Source organism: Mauremys mutica, chromosome 13 (genome assembly GCF_020497125.1).
Source record: "Mauremys mutica isolate MM-2020 ecotype Southern chromosome 13, ASM2049712v1, whole genome shotgun sequence".
Lineage (NCBI taxonomy): Eukaryota > Metazoa > Chordata > Testudines > Geoemydidae > Mauremys > Mauremys mutica.
The window spans coordinates 57,453,535-57,471,566 of NC_059084.1; the positions used below are offsets into that span (position 1 = coordinate 57,453,535).

The following is an 18,032-nucleotide window of genomic DNA, read 5'->3' on the forward strand; positions in this document are numbered from 1 at the left end:
AGGATGTCCCTCTGGGTAAAAACCTTAGTTACACAAAGACACCCAATTTGATTCTCCCTCTTTTGCAAAATGAAGTCACAAAAGAAAATAAACATAATCTAATACATTCCATCTCTAAACACTTACTACTTCTAAGAAATGTTAGATGGCTGATTCCTGAATCCTTCACTCCAGCACAAACTTTTCTGAATAGAACAAAGGAAAAACTTCCTCCTTCCTCTTGAAATATCTGGTCAGGTGTCAGCTAGGCTAGGTGAATTTCTTAACCCTTTACTGTCTGTTTACACCCCTGACAATCTTGACCTATCCTTCATGAATTTATCTAGTTCTTTTTTGAACCAGTTGTCCTTTTGGCCATCACAACATCCCATGGCAATGAGTTCCACAAGTTAACTGTGCAGTATATGCAAAAAATATTTCCTTTTGTTTGTATTAAGCCTTCTGCTTACTAATTTAATCGGGTGGCCCCTGTGTTGTTTGTTTTCCATTGCGGGAAAGGGTACCAATGCCAGAAGAGACTATTGTGATCATCTTATTTGACCTCCTGTATAACACAGTCCAGAGAACTTCCCCCAAAATAATTCCTAGAACAGATCTTTAAGAACATAAGAACGGCCATCCTGGGTCAGACCAATGATCCATCTAGCCCAGTATCCTGTCTTCCAACAGTGGCCAATACCAGGTGCCCCAGAAAGAATGAACAGAACAGGTAATCATCAAGTGATCCATCCCCTGTCATCCATTCCAGCTTCTGGCAAAAAGAGTCTAGAGACACCATCCCTGCCCATCTTGGCTAATAGCCATTGATAGACCTATCCTCCATGAACTTATCAAGTTCTTTTTTGAACTCTGTTATAGTCTTGGCCTTCACAACATCCTCTGGCAAAGAGTTCCACAGGTTAACTGTGCCACTGTGTGAAGAAATACTTCCTTTTGTTTGTTTTACACGTGCTGCCTATTATCTTTGAGAGAAACATCCAATCCTGATTTAAAAATTGCCAGTGATGGAAAATCCAGCACTATCCTTTGTAAATTATTTGAATGGTTAATTACTCTCACTGTTCAAAATAGACGCCTTATTTCCAGTCTGAATTTTTCTTGCTTCAACTTCCAGCTATTAGATCATATTACATCTTTCTCTCCTGGCTTGAAAAATGCATTATTAAATATTTGGTCCTCGTGTAGGTACTTACAGACTGAAATCAAGTCACCAATTTCTCTTTCTTAAGGTAAATAGATTGAGCTGGCTGAGTCTGTCACTGTGAGGCATGTTTTCTAATCTGGACCACTAGGCCTGACTGCCCACATCCCTGTCCGAGGCAAAAGGGGTATAAAAAACTCACATTTTTAGAGGTATTTATGCCTTGCTCTGATCACTGTTCCAAGGCCTAAAGGCCAGATTTAGATGGCTAATGATGCTGATAAGAATTTAGTGGCATTTTCAAAAGTACCTAAGCAGATAAGGTGCCTGGCTCCCATTGGAAGGTAGGTGCTAACTAACTTAGGCACTTTGAAAATGCCACTAGGTGTCTATCTGCACTTTTAGGCATCTGAGTAGATTTGACCATCTACCATGTGATTTAGATGGCCAAGTCCCATTTTAAAGAGTGAGAGTGACTTAGACCCAGATTTTTATTTAGTGGCCTAACTCACATTGATTTCAATTGAAGTAAACGCTTCATATCTTCATGAATCACATCCTTAGAAGCCCAAGTCTCACGACCGTGCAACACTGATTTAGGAACACAAAACCCATTTATTTTAGAAAGCCATTGACAAGATGCCTTACCAGAGGCTCTGAAGCAAAGTAAGGAGTCATGGGATAAAAGGGAAGGTTCTCTCATAGATCAGTATCTGTAGCCCAAACCAGCTAACACTTAAGCATGTTTGGGGAATCTCCCCCTAGCCTTCTCTGCTTCTACCCCTGGAAAGTCCAATGACTGCAGGTTTGGCAGCGTGGCTGTAATTACTTCTCCACCTCCATGGCCTGACAGATGGAGCTGAACTTTCCTTGAGAGCTGTAGGTCCTGGACCAAACGGGATGATGCTTAGTAGTGGTGGGTGCATTTGTCCCAGGAGGCCGAAATGACCTCCTCAGAGCTTAGTTGGCCCAAGTATTTGATTGAACAACCATTTTTCATTAAATAAATAAATAAAATTGTAAGAAGCCCACATCAGCCCCAGGTAGCTCACACCGTAAGCCAGGTGTCATTGGGAGGTGAGTTCTAACCATCGCCCTCCTCCTTCCACTGACGTGGGGCCTGACATTCTAGGACACCAGGTACAGACAGATTCTGCAGCCAGGTGTCTGACCCTACACTGACTGTTGCATCCCTGCTCTCGAGAGTCTTTGGGCACTGGGGACATGAGTCTTTCCTCTCTTCATCCCCAGGGGCTCACAGGACAAATAGCTGCCTGCTGGACACATTATGTTCTCTTTCCTCCCCAGGTACTGATTGCACTAGTGTACACAGTCGGGGTGTTCTCCTCCTCCTTCTGGAGCTCCACATTCATGCCTCAGCTGGGAAAAACTGCGAGGGACTCTTCAGGCAGCTGAAGGAAGTGCTGAAAGGCAAGTGGACCAGCAGGCAGGGCCGGCTCCAGACCCCAGCGCGGCAAGGATGCGCGTTTGGCGGCCCTTTCCCGGGGGGGCGGCAGGCTGGGCCGGCGGACCTCCTGCGGGCATGACTGCGGAGGGGGCGCTCGTCCCGCGGCTCCAGTGGACCTCCCGCAGGCATGACTGCGGACGGTTCGCTGGTCCCGTGGCTCGGCTGGACCTCGCGCAGGCATGCCTGCGGCAGCTCAAGCAGAGCCGCCGGACCTGCGAACCGTCCACAGCTGCGGGAGGTCCAGCCGAGCCGCGCGACCAGCGGACCCTCTGCAGTCATGCCCGCGGGAGGTCCGCTGCTCCCGTGGCTCCGGGGCACCTCCCGCGCATGACTGCTTGGGGCGGCCAAAAAGGTAGAGCCGCCTCTGGCAGCAGGACTAAATTTACCACCTCTCCCTAATGATTTAGAATGGGATTTTCAAATGGAGTCCAAAGTCCACTTCCTTTGGTGCCTTAGGTAATGCCAGATATCATGAATTGCTGTGAATGAATGAATGAATTTCTGCATGCTGGCTTGCATGACAACATCCATGATTTGCCAATATTTTCCCAAATCCCCCGAGCAGTTCCAACAGACACAGGCTGAGGTTTTCAAAAAGGCCTCAAGGAATTAGGACCCCAAATCTTATTACTTTTCAATGGGACCTGGGCACTGAAACTGCCTTAGTCCCCCTTGAACGTCCCTGTGCTTGTCCCAGATCTAACCTCATTTTATCCTTTATTAATGCAGAGGAGAATAGCAAGTATTCCAATCTGAAGTGCTGTGAAATGAGTGTGTCCTGGAATCTGAAGAGCTGTGAAGATAGGATTGCGGAGTTCGCTAAATACATCTGGACTTTGATAAAGGAACTTGGAGGCAAGTCTTATAGAAACTTTTGTCACTTAGATGGGGATTTTCAAAGTCATCCAGCCCACTGACTTTCCAAATTATCCCTCCAGATATGGGAGCAAAGAACCAGATGTGCCCTAGAAGGAAGAAAAATTTCATTTAAATATTTCCCTCCATAATTTATCATTTCAAGTGTGTCAGCTCTTTCTTCTACTATTTCCCCCCTCACATTAAGAGGGAAAAATAAAAAGTTAACCAGTATCTGGTTCAAGGTTAGAGAAACAAAGACTAGGAATAAATAGTCACTTTTCACAATGGAGAGAGGTAAATCGTGCAGTCCCCCAAGGATCTGTGCTGGGACCAGGGCTGTGGAACATATTCATAAATGATCTGGAGAAAGGGGAAAAATGTGCAATGGCAAAACTGGCAGATGATACAATATTCAAGATAGTTAAATCCTAATCAGACTGGGAAGAGTTACAAAGGGATCTCACAAAACCGAGTGACAAGGCAAGAAAATTACAGATGAAATACAATGTTGATAAATGCAAAGTAATGCACATTGGAAAACAGTATCCCAACTCTATAAATACTAAATGATGGGGTCTAAATTAGCTGTTACCACTGAAGAAAGAGATCTTGGAGTCTTTGTGGGTAGTTGTCTGAAAACTAACCATCCACTCAGTGTGCAGCGGCAGTCAAAAAAGTGAACAAAATATTGGGAATCATTAGGAAAGGAATAGATAATAAGACAGAAAATGTCATATTGCCTCTATATAAATCCATGGTACACTCACATCGTGAATACTGTGTGCAGATTTGGACACCCCATCTCAAAAAATGCATATTAGAACTGAAAAAGGTTCAGAAAAGGGCAGCAGAAATTATTAGGGGTATGGAACAGCTTCCGTATGAAGAGAGATTAAAACGACGGGGACTGTTCCACTTGAAAAAGAGATGACTGAGGGGAGATATGACAGACATTTATAAAATTGTAAATTGTGTGGGAGAAAATGAATAGGGGAGTGTTATTTACCATTTCACGTAGCACATGGACTTTACTCACCCAATGAAATTAATACGCAATACGTTAGAAACCAACACAAGAAAATATTTCTTTACACAATGCACATTCAACCTGTGGAACTCATTGCCAGGGGATGTTTTGAAGGCCAAAAGTGTAATCAGGTTAAAAAAATAATTAGAACAGTTCACACAGGCTAGGTCCATCAATGGCTATTAGACAAGATGGTCAGGAATACAACCCAATGATCTGGGTGTCCGTAAAGCTCTGACTACTAGAAGTTGGGACTGCATGACAGGAGATAGATCATTCAATAAATTGCCCTGTTCTGTTCATTCCTTCTGGCCATTTATATGTTCTTATGTAAGGCCCTCAGGTCCTTTGCCACCAAAATCCTATTGAAAGTCTATGAGGATGTGTCTCCTAACACTGACATTCAAAAAGTTCAAGCTTTATAACCATTAAAACACAAATCAACAACATCACATGTCAAAATATATAAAGTAAATATACTTAAATCAAACCCAAATGAGTTCTCAAGCAGCATTTTTCATGTTTTGCCTCTGTAAATTTCTATCATCATAGATGGGATTTTTTTTTTATTCATTTGAATGTCCTATGAACAGGGCCGGCCCTAGGCACCAGCAAACCAAGCACGTGCTTGGGGCGGCACATTTTCAGGGGCGGCATTCTGGCCATCTTTTTTTTTTTTTTTGCTTCGGGCCACAAAAGCCTAGAGCCAGCCCTGGCAGCAGCAGCACGTCCTGTGCCGGGGGTGCCCTGGGGCTGCTTTGTTGCGTGCCGAGGGGAAGCAGCGCCCACACCATGTGGCTGGGCAAGGCAGGCTCCGAGCGGGGGACACTGAGGCTGGGGGCCACCCCACGGGGCACATGGAGCCGTCTGCAGGTGCCACAGGGTGGCCACCCCCCAGTGCAGCAGCCGGGGCTGGGTGAAGAAGCCCTTGCCACCCAGGGACTGTGGCAGGGCGGCCAGAAGCAGCGGCAGCACCGGGGCCATAGAGAGCAGGGCGCTGCTGTGCGGGGCCCCTGTCCCGCTCTCCGGGACTCCGATCCCTCCAGGGCTGCCCTTCCCCAGCTCCTCAGACCCCTGCCGGGATGATCCCCTGGCTCTGCCCTTACGGGTCCCAGATGGTCCCGGAGACAGGAGCCCTGGCTGGAAGGATCCTGGGCTGAGGGTTTACCCAGACCCTGGTAGCGCCGGACCAGCTGGAGGAGAGGGGATTGCAGGCAGAGCCAGCACTGGTAGGGGGGAGCCCAGTGCTGGGGTGGCAGGGGGTGCAGGTGGGGGGTGGCAATAGTGGTGATGGAGGGTAAGAGTCCAGGGCTGTGGTTGGGGGCAGCCAAAAATCTTTTCGCTTGGGGTGGCAAAAAAACAAGAGCCGGCTCTGCCTATGAAATTGACATTTACTGATAAAAATCTCATCCTTCCAAGCATAGTAATAGTTAAGAAATAAGGAATCCCAGAAAAGAAATAGAGATGCTGAATAAGAGCGTTTGTCAGTTTCAGGGCCATATTTTTAAAGGATTTAACACGGGAGTGGGATTTTTGAAAGCATCTAGGCACCTAACTCCTACTGATTTAAAAATCCCACTAGGTGCTTAAAAATATGGAACTATTATTTTTGGCCCTGAGGGACTTTGCTGTAATTTAAGAGAACACAAGGGCATTTAGAACTTATCCTGAAGTAATACAATATGAAGGAGTGTGGCAGTTAAGTATCTAGCAGCCTTAGGTGTTTTTGAGTAAACCAAGGCTAATCCTACCTTTGGACAAAAGTTAATTTAGTTACAGTATTAACTTTGTATTAACAATCAACAGAATTGTTGACAGTACAATTTATTTATTTATTTTTACAAGCATAGCAAGAAGCACAATGTCAGGTGTTCTAGGTCTGGTAATTCAACCAAGGTAAAGAGTTATTTCTAAAAGAGAATATTTTCCATCAGTTAATCCATTTTGTTCTTGATTCAGAACAAACCCCAATATTTCAAATTTCTCTGTGAAAAGACCCTGGAGTTGTGGGTTCCCCCTGATCCCAGGCAGTCTTCTGGCCAGCCCATTCACTCCCGACCCACTGCTCTCTCCTCAAACCCCAGCCCCATTCCAAGTCCTGTCATAGCAAAACTGGTCCTCAGTTATGCCTGTGAAAATGCAAAGAAACATCCATTGTCAGTGGGGGCTGCACCCACTCCTAACAGCCCAGCAAGTGGGAGTCCCTGCACCTGGTAGCACAGTGTCTGTCAGTGGGTCTGGGAGCTAGAAAATCAGACATACTGAGTCCAGCAGCCCCGAAGCAGAATAACCTCTGTGTTTATTGCAATTGCTCTTCAAGGGGCACTGGGCTACCTGAGTGCCTTTTGATCAACAAATACTGTCTCTGCCCTTACTCACACCTAGCAACTGATAGGAAGAAAGGAATTCAGTCTGCAGACTTCCCCTAGCTATTTCTTTGTACTTATTTTCAGCTTTGATTTTTATTCCATTTTTCTTGCCTAATAGGATGTGTATGGAGTGTATGGCAATTGTTATGGAAAACCGTGACCTGTATGTGCCACTGGACATGGGGGTGGACCAACAACTTTCTGTACACAGATAGTAAGCAAAATCCATTTGAATTGCATTTTCCACATTTGTTTCTACAGCCGTGGCATGAATTTCCTTGTTTTTCCAGGTTCTGTTTTGACAGAGAATAGATTAAATAGAAAGTAATTAGAAAAAGGCAGCCATGCTGTATAATGGGCAAAAAACTCAGCAAAGGGTGAGAAACTGTGTAATGGGTCGCTGGGGACAGCAGACTATGAGAACAAAAGAACGGCCATACTGGCTCAGACCAATGGTCCATCTAGGCCAGTATCTTGTCTTCTGAAAATGGCCAATGCCACGTGCTTCAGAAGTGATGAACAGAACAGGTAATTACCCATTCCCAGTTTAAAAGGGTGGGAAGGGGCAGCTATATTGTACAATGGGCACTAGGGGGCAGCAGAGGGTGGAGATGGGAAGGGGAGACTATATAATGGGCACTGGGACAGCAGAGTGTAGGGGCTGCTATAATGTATAATGGGTGCTAGGGACAGCAGGTGGTGAGGGGCAGGGAAGCGGCGGTTATACTGTATAATGGGCACTAGGGGCAGCAGAGGGCGGGGGTGGGAAAGGGGTAGCAGTGGGGAAGGGATTGGGGAGGAGCAGCTATCTTATAGCCCACAAAGAGCTTTAAAGATAGTGTCATGAAAATTATCACAAATTCTGTATCTAGTAACCTGTTTATCAGCCTCCACGTTACCATATTACCTGAGTGTCTAGTGATAGCTGAGAATTTCCTGCAAGGCAGAGAACTGTTGTTATTCCCATGTAACCGATGGAGACCTGAGGTGCAAAAATGAGAAATGACTTTCTCAAGGCCCCAGAGGGAGGATGTTGAGGACTATTAGAATTATCACAAACCTATGAAAATTCTTGGGCACAGGAGAGACTAAAAGCAGCAGTAAAAATAGAATTTCTGCTTTTTGCACCAACAAACTTTTCTGAATATTTGGTTTGGTTTGTTTTGCATTATCCACTGACCACTGTTTGAGAGCCAGTGTGGCAATATATTTTACAAGGTTTTATGACGATCAGATTGCAAGGCATCCCCAATCATCATTAAGACAAGAGGTTTTCTTTACAGTCAACATTTATCAAGTGATATTTTTTATTCTGAGTGGAAAATAGCCATTTTCAAAAATCAACTTTTTCACAGAAAAAAAACCACAGGGAAATTATTGGATTAAAATCTCTGTTGTTGTTCATGAAAAACAGAAAATGAGTCAGCTTCCATCCCTGTGGAATGAAACAATTTTGAAATTTCAACTCTCTTTTTGCGGAGGGGAGGCAGATATTTTTCATTTTTTGTCTTTTTGAGTGTTCATGGGAAGTAAAATTAAGGGATTTCACATGAAACCTGAAGGGAATGTGGGGCTTTTGTTTGGACAGGTGATTGTCAGTGCGTTGTTGCTGTGTTTGCCCCCACTCTGTTGTGAGCTACTGTCAAAACAAACAGTAGAAGTGCTGGGTATTAATATGATTCGGAGTTTGCCCTGAATCTGAACTTCTTTATAAGGCAGCCGGGATTCTCCTAAAATGGAGACTTACCAAACGCTGGCTCAAATATGTGTTTGTTGATGATGCCCATGTGTCACTGAGCTGGTTTAGATACTAATTTCACAAAAGTAGAGCTGAGGTTTTTCAAGGAGGCTCAGGGCAAGGTTTTGGTGCCTAAAGATATTGATAGACATCTGAGGTTAATCGGATTCAGACACGGAGACCCAGATTGTTAAAGGTATTTAGGCATCAATGTGGTCAGCATTGCAACATCAAACTGATTTAGGACTATAGAAGGCCAATGGGATTTTGGTTCCTAAGTGCCTAAATCCCTTTGAAAATTTGATATTATGCTCCAAAATCTGTTAGGTGCTGTGGGCAGAAGTGTCTAAACACCTTTATCAATGTGGGCACTGGGCACTTCTGAATACCCACTGGGCCTTTCTTTGTATCTTTAGGCACCGAATCACCTTTGCAAGTCTGGCCCCTTGTGGTAATTACAGAAGCATGCAAGCAGGGTGACTAGGATGGGGGTCGTCATGCCTACTGGTTAGAGCAGGAGTCATGCCAAGTGGTGACACCAGGCATCAGTAGCCAGGAATTGGTGTTGATGGTCAGTGCCAGAGTGAAAGGCAGGGGACCAGTGCCAGAGTCAAATGCAGTCAGAGGCCAGGAATCGGAGACAGTTACTGGGAGCAAGACAAGGTGGAAGCAAGATAAGGTGGGAGCAAGGCTGGGCACAGGGCAGGAGCAGGAGCTCTCCCATCCAGGGTTGAATGCTTTGAGCTGCCAGCACCCTGCCACTGGTCATAAGAGCAAGTTTGCAGATCCCCAGAGCCAGTCAGATCTTTGGGCTGATCAGGTGGCTCAGCAGGGCCCCAGTTGTGCTGGTTAGACTGCTGAGGGGGAGGGGGGCGTTAAGCTAGCATGTAAGCAGGCTAGGTCTGGGTCCTTACTCCTGACAGGGTCTAACCTGCTTTGGTGCCCTAGGAAATCCCACTAGGAGTTTATCTGCCAGTTGAGGCAACTTTGAAAATGCACATGGCATTCAGGGGGATTTGGGCATCTCACTTATTGTGACCCCTTGGAAAAATCACAGCCTAAAAGAATATGTGGATGCACTTTTGCAGGAAAAGCCCAATCCACTGGATTGACCAACGAAGAATTCATCTGCTTGATCGATGCCGGCCTTGCCATAAATTCCGCCTACCCCCTCGTTCTGCGCCCGGAGAGGAAAGTGAAACTGATCCTCTCCTTCGACTTCAGCGACGGGGATCCTTTCGAAGTAAGTTTTATTATTTATTGTGATATCTCTGAATGCCCCAATCATTGATGAAGCACTGCACAAATACCCAGGACTTGGCCCGTGACCCAGTGAGGTTACACTGTTGTTAGCAGCAGTCATTTGGATTCCCAGAAGTTGCTGTGGGGATCACAATTTGAGATGTGTGGGCACATAGGATCCACTGGGAATATTTACCTTTTTCCCTGCAAGGTTACTTGGGTTTGGGGTAAGGGCGTGTGACCAGTCATGACCTTTCTTTCCCTTTGGATATCATGGAAGAAGAGGAAATTCCTTGAAGTTCAGTTTTACTCTGTAAAAATGGCAACTGCTTACTCCACAGATACGCCCCTGTGTGTTTCACAGTCCTAGCTGATGTGCTAAATGACAGTCATTAGGTTTGACCAATTTTTATTTCTGTTAGCACCAAAGAGCCAAGAGTGCTCTAGCAGGAGGAGACGGGGTCAGTAGAAATGTGAACTAAGTTCCAATAACTCAGTTAGAACTCTGCAAACTCGCTAACCTCAGCCTGACATATCACCAGTGCTCCATAGGTGATATTGTCTCCCTCTAGTAGCTCCAGCTCCTATAATACTTTGCTACTTTGTTTACATGGAGCAAGAGTTTTCCTGTAGGTGAATTTTTAAAAAACAAAACAAAACAAAACAAAACAAAAATCAAACTTGTGCTTTTGGAGCTGAAGCTCTGGGTTTTGATTTCTGTTCATTACCATGGGCTGAGGTTTTCAAAGCCACCTAAGGGATTAATTTTAATGGGAACTGGGCATCCACATCCCTTAGGAGCTTATGAAAACCTCAGCCACAGTATATGCATTGTTATATGAAGATTCTGGCTACACAGATATAGAAACAGGGTCATGTCTGGTTTCCATGGAGGCCCTTGATTAGTCAGTTCCTTAGAGGCTCCTTGGAATGTTTGTACACTATAGGTTAGGAGTATTTTTAAAACTCTAGCCTGGCCATATTAGTGACATCACGTTTTATTAGTGGGAATGATCATTTTATTTATTTATTTATTTATTTTAAAATCACTTTTCCCTCCTTCCCAGACCATCAAGAAAACTGCCAAGTATTGTGAGACAAATAACATCCCATTTCCTGAGATAAACCCAGAAGAGACTAAGGACATTGATAAACCATCTGACTGCTACATCTTCAAAGGAAAAGATGTTCCTACCGTCATGCACTTCCCTCTCTTCAACAACAAAAATTGTCCAGGTAACTTAATTGTACATCTCTTCTAAAACTCTATGGGCTAGATTCACAAAGGGACTTTCGTGCCTCATTGCCGGTTTAGCCAATAAAATGTTAGAATCACGCCTCACTGGGAATCACAAAACCCCTGCTCAGCTGCCACCAGACTCTAGGAACCTATACTTGCTCAGGGCCTAAGATTTGTGGAAAAGTTCTCTCAGTGTCTGGGTTTCTGTCTCTGAGCATGACCACTGGTGCCCCATCCCAGGCTTCCAGATGCATGCAGAGAGGCGTTTCTCTGCCTCACTTGGCTGTGGCAGATGTGCTGAGGTGTGGCCTGCAGGATCAGGCCCCCCAAGTGCCCTCCTTCATCATTTTTAGCCCAGAGGTTATGGCACAAGGGCCGGCTCCAGGGGTTTTGCCGCCCCAAGCAGGCAAAAAAAAAAAAAAAAAAAAGCCGCGATCGCGATCTGCGGCCATTCAGCAGGAGGTCCTTCACTCCGAGCAGGAGTGAGGGACCCTCCTCCTATTTGCCACCAAATAGCTGGCCGTGCCACCCCTTCCCCCCCCCCCCCCCCGGAGTGGACACCCCAAGCATCTGCTTGCTAAGCTGGTTCCTGGAGCCGGCCCTGTATGTTACTCACCTGGGATGGGGCGGCCTGTCAAGGTCTCCCTCTGCCTGAACGGGAGAAGGGATTTGAAGAGGGATGTGCCATCTCTCAGGCGAATGCCAAAACCACTGGCCAAGGGGATATTGTGATGTGGGAATCCTTCAGTATCCCCTGTTGTAGCTGTTCCACTTTGGATAAATAATTGGAGGGTCAGCAGAGCAGGAGACTGGATGCTGGGCCCCCCACAACCCGTGTAAGTGCTATAACCACCAGGCTATAGAGTGTCTGTCATCACAGCTGAGAACCCCAAGCAAAGACAAGTGCATCCTTCCAGCCTGGACTTGGGTGCTGAACTCCCTCAGTGCTTAACGCAGACCCCTCTCCTGGGCATCTCCCATGGGCTAGCTTTGGTGTTTACCAGCCTAGTGTGCTGGCATTTGTGGATCACTTTCCCAGGAGCCTGTCTCTCTTCATTCATTGCACAGGAGCCTGGGTGCCTAACTCAGCCTGTGTGAATCCCAGTGATTTTCTAGGGGTCTAAAATTAGGTGCCGTGACTTGCATACTATGCCTTTGTTAATGCAGCATAAAATTGCATTTACTTTCTTTGCAAAGGCATCTCATTGCTGACTCGTATTGGGGTCATGATCCACCACAACTCCCAGATTCTTCTCAGAAGTGCTGCTGCCAAGCCAGTTACCCCCCATTCTGTATTTGTGCATTTGGTTTTTCTTCCCTAAGTGCAGAACTTTACATTTGTCTTTGTTGAATTTAATTTTGTTGTCTATAGCCCAGTGCTCCAATTTATCTTGATCCCTTTGAATTTTAGCTCTATCTTCCAAAGTCTTGGCAACCACTCTTTGTGTTATCTGCAAACTTGATCAGTATATTCTCTATTCCTACATCCAGATCATTAATAAAGATGTTGAACACAGAACAGATCCCTGTGGAACCCCACTTGAGACCTCCCTCCAATCTGACATCATTCCATTAATAGTTACTCTTTCTTTGAGGTTGTTTAACCAATTATATATCCACTTAGTGGTTGTCCTACCAAGTCCGCATTTCTCCAGCTTACTTATGAGAATGCCATATGAGACTGTGTCAAAACCCTTGCTGAAGCTATATTATGCCCACTGCATTCCCCCTATCCACCAAATCAGTTACGCTGTCCAAGAAGGAAATCAAGCTGGTTTGGCGTGATTTATTCAAAGGTAAATCCATGCTGGCTGCTAGAGTTCCCCTCTTTGTCCTCCAGTTATTTTCAAATTTAATGTTTTAGACATTGTTCTAGTAGCTTCCCAAGTTCCCTGGCTCTCTCTTTCCCCCCTTTTTAAAGATGAGCTCATCTTCAGCCTTCCAGGACCTCTCCTGTCATCCATGAGTTCATAAATATTATTGCCAGTGGCTCCGAGATATCTTCAGCTAATGTCAGGTGAATAGCATCAGGCCCTGCTGATTTGAATTCATTCAAATTGTTCAGAACATCTGTGATGTGTTCTTTACTTATCCAGATCTGCACCGCTTCCCCTTTATTGTCTATGTTCCTAGTCATCTGGTAACATGTTATTTTTTTGTGGGGGGAAAAACTGGGAAAAAACTTTCTAACTCTCAGGGTAGTTACACTCTGGAATAGGTTTCCAAGGTACTTAGTGGAATCCTCATCTGAAGATTTTAGGAACAGCTTGGACAAACACATGTTATGGTTGGTCTAGGTTCACTTGATACTGCCTCAGCACAGGAAGTTGGACTTAGTGACGTGTTGAGGTCCCTTTGAGCCGCACATTTCTCTGATTCTATGAAAACCTCAGGAGTTGGCCATGTTGTTCCTCTGCCTCTTTAGGTACCTGGATTTTATGCTTCTGAGAGCAGTAAAAGTGTAAAAGCAGTACCATTGTTTTCCTCTCTTTGTCACTTACTCACCCCTTTTATTTCTAGGTAAAATAAAGGACTTCAGAGAAACATTTACCACCTTTACTTCATCCTACTCAGAGGACAATATCAAAGTACTCCTCAAAAAAGCCAAGATGAATGTATCCAACAACAAGAAGAGAATTCGGGAGGAGATCCAGCAGATTGTGTCCTCCTCCACCAAGGAGTTTTAAAACCACATCACTGTTTGGCTCATATTCATGAAGGGCAGAAAACCTTACTTGGCTCTGATTTGCACATTTCCAGCAAGGCTGTTCACTGTGACCAATTAGAACTTAAGTGCAGCAGGGAGGGGTTAGTTTCCCTGTGTTAGGTGCCTAAATTCCTTTGTGAATCTAACTTCCCTGTAGGTGCCTGAATCCCAGAGTTAGACACCGCTGGGATTCACAAAACTCTTGCTCAGCTGATGCAGAACCCTGTAGCACCTAAACTCCCTCAGCACCAAAGTTGTTTCAGTAAAATTTCCCTGGGTGTCTATGTTTCAGTCCTGGGGCATGTGCACTGAAGCCACCATCTTGGTGTCCAGATGCCTAAGCCCCAGAGTGATTCCCAACCTGGGAAAGACAGCTATTCCTCTGCCTACCTCACCTGTGGAGCCTGAGCCTTGGTGCGAGAAGGAGGAAGATGTCCTCCCTCAGAACTGTTAGCCCGGTAGTCAGCGTACTCAGCTGGCATGGAGGAGACCCCAGGTCAAGTCCCCTCACTGCCTCAGAGGGAGAAGGGATTTGAAGAGACATCTGCTACCTCTGAGGCGAGGGCCCTTGTTACTGGGCAGCGGGATAGTGTCATAGTGCAGGAGTGTCAGCTTCAATCCTCCTGTTGAAACTTTTCCACTGCTAATTAAAGGGAAATTTGGCCAGAAAGAGTTACAGAACAAGGGTGAGAAGCATTATGGCTGCAGCACTCCCCTCTGAGTTCACAGACCTGGGCTCTATTCCCCCGGCTTACAACCCGCAGTGGCGGGCCCCAGAGGTGAGCTATGCAGAGGAACACCTGTCTTCCCCCAGTTAGTGCATTGCTGTGGGGTTTAGGCATCTGTATGCCTAGAGGAGGGCAACTGTGTGCATGCCGAGAGGCACCTAGGGAACTCTTACTGCCAAAACATGGTGTAGACTGAGATAAGCATCTTCAGGATTCAGCAACAGTTAAGTGGGGATTCGGTGACTCCTAGTGGGGCCTGATGCTGTACTTCTGGTGTGTAATATGGCAGCTAGGAGCCAAGTCCTTTTGTGAATGTAGCCCTGGCTACAGGATGATGAATTTGGTTAAATGTTCCTAGATAGATAGATTAGATAGATAGAGGTGATTATTAGACTCAATGGCAGATATACAGCAGATAATGATGACGTAGCTTGATAGATTCATACACAATAGTTTGTGATGATAGATAGATTCATATACAATAGGTTATGATACATAGATAGTGATGATTATTAGACACATAAGTAGATATACAGTAAACAATGATGACGTAGTTAGATAGATTCATATACAATAGTTTGTGATGATAAATAGCTTCATATACAATAGGTTATGATAGATAGATAGATAGATAGATAGATAGATAGATAGATAGATAGATAGATAGAATTTGTAAGACACATACATACATGTTGGTTTGTCAGTGCTCACATGGCACCAGTGAAGGTTGACCAGACATCCCAATATTATTGGGACCGTTCCAATATTAGGGGCTTTGTCTTATATACACAACTATACCTCCACCCCACCAAAAGAAATGTTTCAATTTTTCACACTTGCTATTTAGTCACCCATCACTAGTGTCACACAGAAATTTACACTGTGCTGAATAATAATATTACAGTTGCCTGGCACACAAATGTGTCTGCAAGATTTCTCTGTCAGTTCTCCTAGTTTAAAAAAGGAATGGAAGTAAGAAAGGAATTTTGTGCCGAGCTGTGATCCATGCTACAATCTCATTTACATCCCTGGTAAATGTGGAGTAACTTTACTGAAGCTGATGATGTTACTCCACATTTACACAGAGGCTAGTGTGGAAGCCACTGGCCTGTTATTTATAATGGTGAATTTTTTATTGCTTCTTAATTTACAAATTTTTTTTTCTTGTGCTGTGTGTGACAATAACATTTTACAACTCTCTTTCCTTCTGTGTGATGAATATTACATAAATAAATGATAATGTCCCATCATTTTTCACCTCGTGTGCCCCAGTGCTAGAAATAGCCTGGCTTTGTTCCACCACCGGCTGATTGTTCCACAGTAAGTGAATGCACTAAGGACTAAATTCACAAAGGGACGTAGGATATGTCAGCACTTACAATGCTACGGCAGCACATTTGTAGGGCTTCAGTGTGGGGACACATTGCAGTGATGGGAGGGGTTCTGTAGGCAATTTATTCCCCCTCCCCCCGCCAAGGCAGTAGCTAGGTTGCTGGAGTAAATCTTCTGTCAACCTAGTGCTGTCTGCACCAGGGGTTAGCTGGGCATGGCTACACCTGAGAGTCGTAGCGCTGCTGATGTAAGTTTTCAGTGTAGACTAGCCCTTAGGAGCTGAGCATCCCCACTCCTAACTCTTAGGTGCCTAGAAAATCACTGGGATCCACAAAGCCTGAGTGAGGTGCCCAGGCCTCTATACAATGAATGAGGAGGGATGGATGCCTAAGAATGGGATCCATAAAAGCCTGCCCTGCTGGGAGGTGACCAAGCTAGCCCATGGGAGATGGCAAGGAGGGGGCTGTGTGCTAAGCCCTGCCCCTCTTGCCTCTTTGTGAGAAAAAATTACTTGCCTGAGTAAGGGCCGGCTTTAGATTCTCTTGCTCACACTGAGTTGCACTTTACACCGAAAGTCATTTCAATGGCACTCTGTGTGGAGCAGCATGCTGCTCAATGACAGCAAGGGGATCAGATGTCTGTTGGAACTGTAACAAACAAACAAGTGTCCAGCACTCAGGCAGCTGTGGAAAGAGGTGGACACACGAAACAAATAGTGCTCATCTGTGGTTAAGAATTATATCCTAGGTTATTCTCCTGCTATGTTGGGTTTAATCCCGCCACAAAGACTTTGGTTCTTGTGAGCTGCAGTGATCACTACGCAGAGGATTTTGCAAGAATGCAAGAGTAGGCTAGTGCCCAGAATAGAGCAGTGATATTCACTGCTCTCTGAGTTAATAGCCACAGAAAGAATGACCTATTGCCACAGAAAGCAATGACATGCATTTGAAGACATTTGGACCTCCAGATATATTTGGTTAAAAACATTGAGATGGCTCAAGGAATGCCTGATCTCCCTTCCACCTGCCCTCTCTTCTTTTTCCCTTCCCCATCCCCGGTCATCTCCTTTCCGCCTTTCTCTATTCACGTGTGTCTTCTCCTCTTTCATTACTGTCCCCCACCCACAGATGTCTATGTAGCATTGTCTGCCTTTGTATTGCCTCACCTGGCTGCTTCGAGACGTTGTAAAATTGTGTAATCCCATAGTTCTACTGCAGTAGAGCCCTGTGCCTGACTCAAACCTGATGGGGAGAGGGGTGCCTGGAGGTGGTGTCTGTAGCTGGGTTGGGTGGCAAAAGGGTGGCCAGGCAGGGCCATGTCATTTTGGGTAGGGTTAAGAGGGCTGTTTCTCCTCCAGGGAAAGAGGTACTACTGGTTGTGTAAAAGCAGCTGCACACACAGGCACCAGGGAGCCAGGCAGGCAGCTGATTTGGGTGGGCAGGGTGGGGGAGCAGTTTCCCTGACCATGCTGCTCCCTCAGCCTATCATGTGTCTCCGAGGCTAAGGTGGGCGGTCTTCCCCATCACCTCCTCCACATCCACTGCCTGAACTCCGTCTGCACCTCAGATTCCTCAGCGCACACCCACAGTCCCAAACCTCAGTGCACCATTCAAGGCAACCTGAACCCAGCAGTGTCCAACAACAAATGCTGAGCTAGGGTCAGATCAGGTCTGAAAACAGCTTGACACTCATGGGCTGGGCTCTGGTTTGGACTGACTGTGCTTTGACCAAGTTTGGGCAGGGCTTTAGAATTAGGTTTGAGCAGGCTTCTATACTGGAGACCCCATGCAGCATGTGGTATTTGGAAATATATACAATTTGTAAATCACATTTACCTTTTTGGAAAGAAAGAAAGAAAGAAAGAAAGAAAGAAAGAAAGAAAGAAAGAAAGAAAGAAAGAAAGAAAGAAAGAAAGAAAGAAAGACTGGAATCTCTCTAGAGCCTTTTCATCATTAAAGTTTTACCAGATTAATAACCTGTTTGAGATTCACATGTTAATTTTGCTTATGCAACAGATATTTCAAAATGGTAGCGGAGGGAGTTGTTCTTCCTTTTCACTGAGGCAGTCAAAGCAATGCACAAAAAGGATCAGGAAGAAAACAATAGCAATGAATGGAGAAAAGGCATATAACTAGATAGTAACACCAGCTAAAAGGTGTTGTATGTCGCCAAGTCCCAGCTC

The 18,032-nt window shown here is 45.3% G+C and overlaps 1 protein-coding gene across 1 annotated transcript in view; it reads left to right on the forward strand.

Annotated features, from left to right (window-relative positions):
• Window positions 1–13,770, forward strand: part of LOC123347827 (cytosolic phospholipase A2 gamma-like) — a 36,247-nt gene extending 22,477 nt beyond the window's left edge. Inside the window, exons 10-15 of the mRNA XM_044985017.1 lie at window positions 2,450–2,572; window positions 3,339–3,464; window positions 6,982–7,077; window positions 9,690–9,844; window positions 10,911–11,079; window positions 13,604–13,770. Of these exons, the coding sequence (XP_044840952.1) occupies window positions 2,450–2,572; window positions 3,339–3,464; window positions 6,982–7,077; window positions 9,690–9,844; window positions 10,911–11,079; window positions 13,604–13,770 (836 nt within the window). The remainder of the gene's footprint in view (window positions 1–2,449; window positions 2,573–3,338; window positions 3,465–6,981; window positions 7,078–9,689; window positions 9,845–10,910; window positions 11,080–13,603) is intronic.
• Window positions 13,771–18,032: the final 4,262 nt, after the last annotated feature.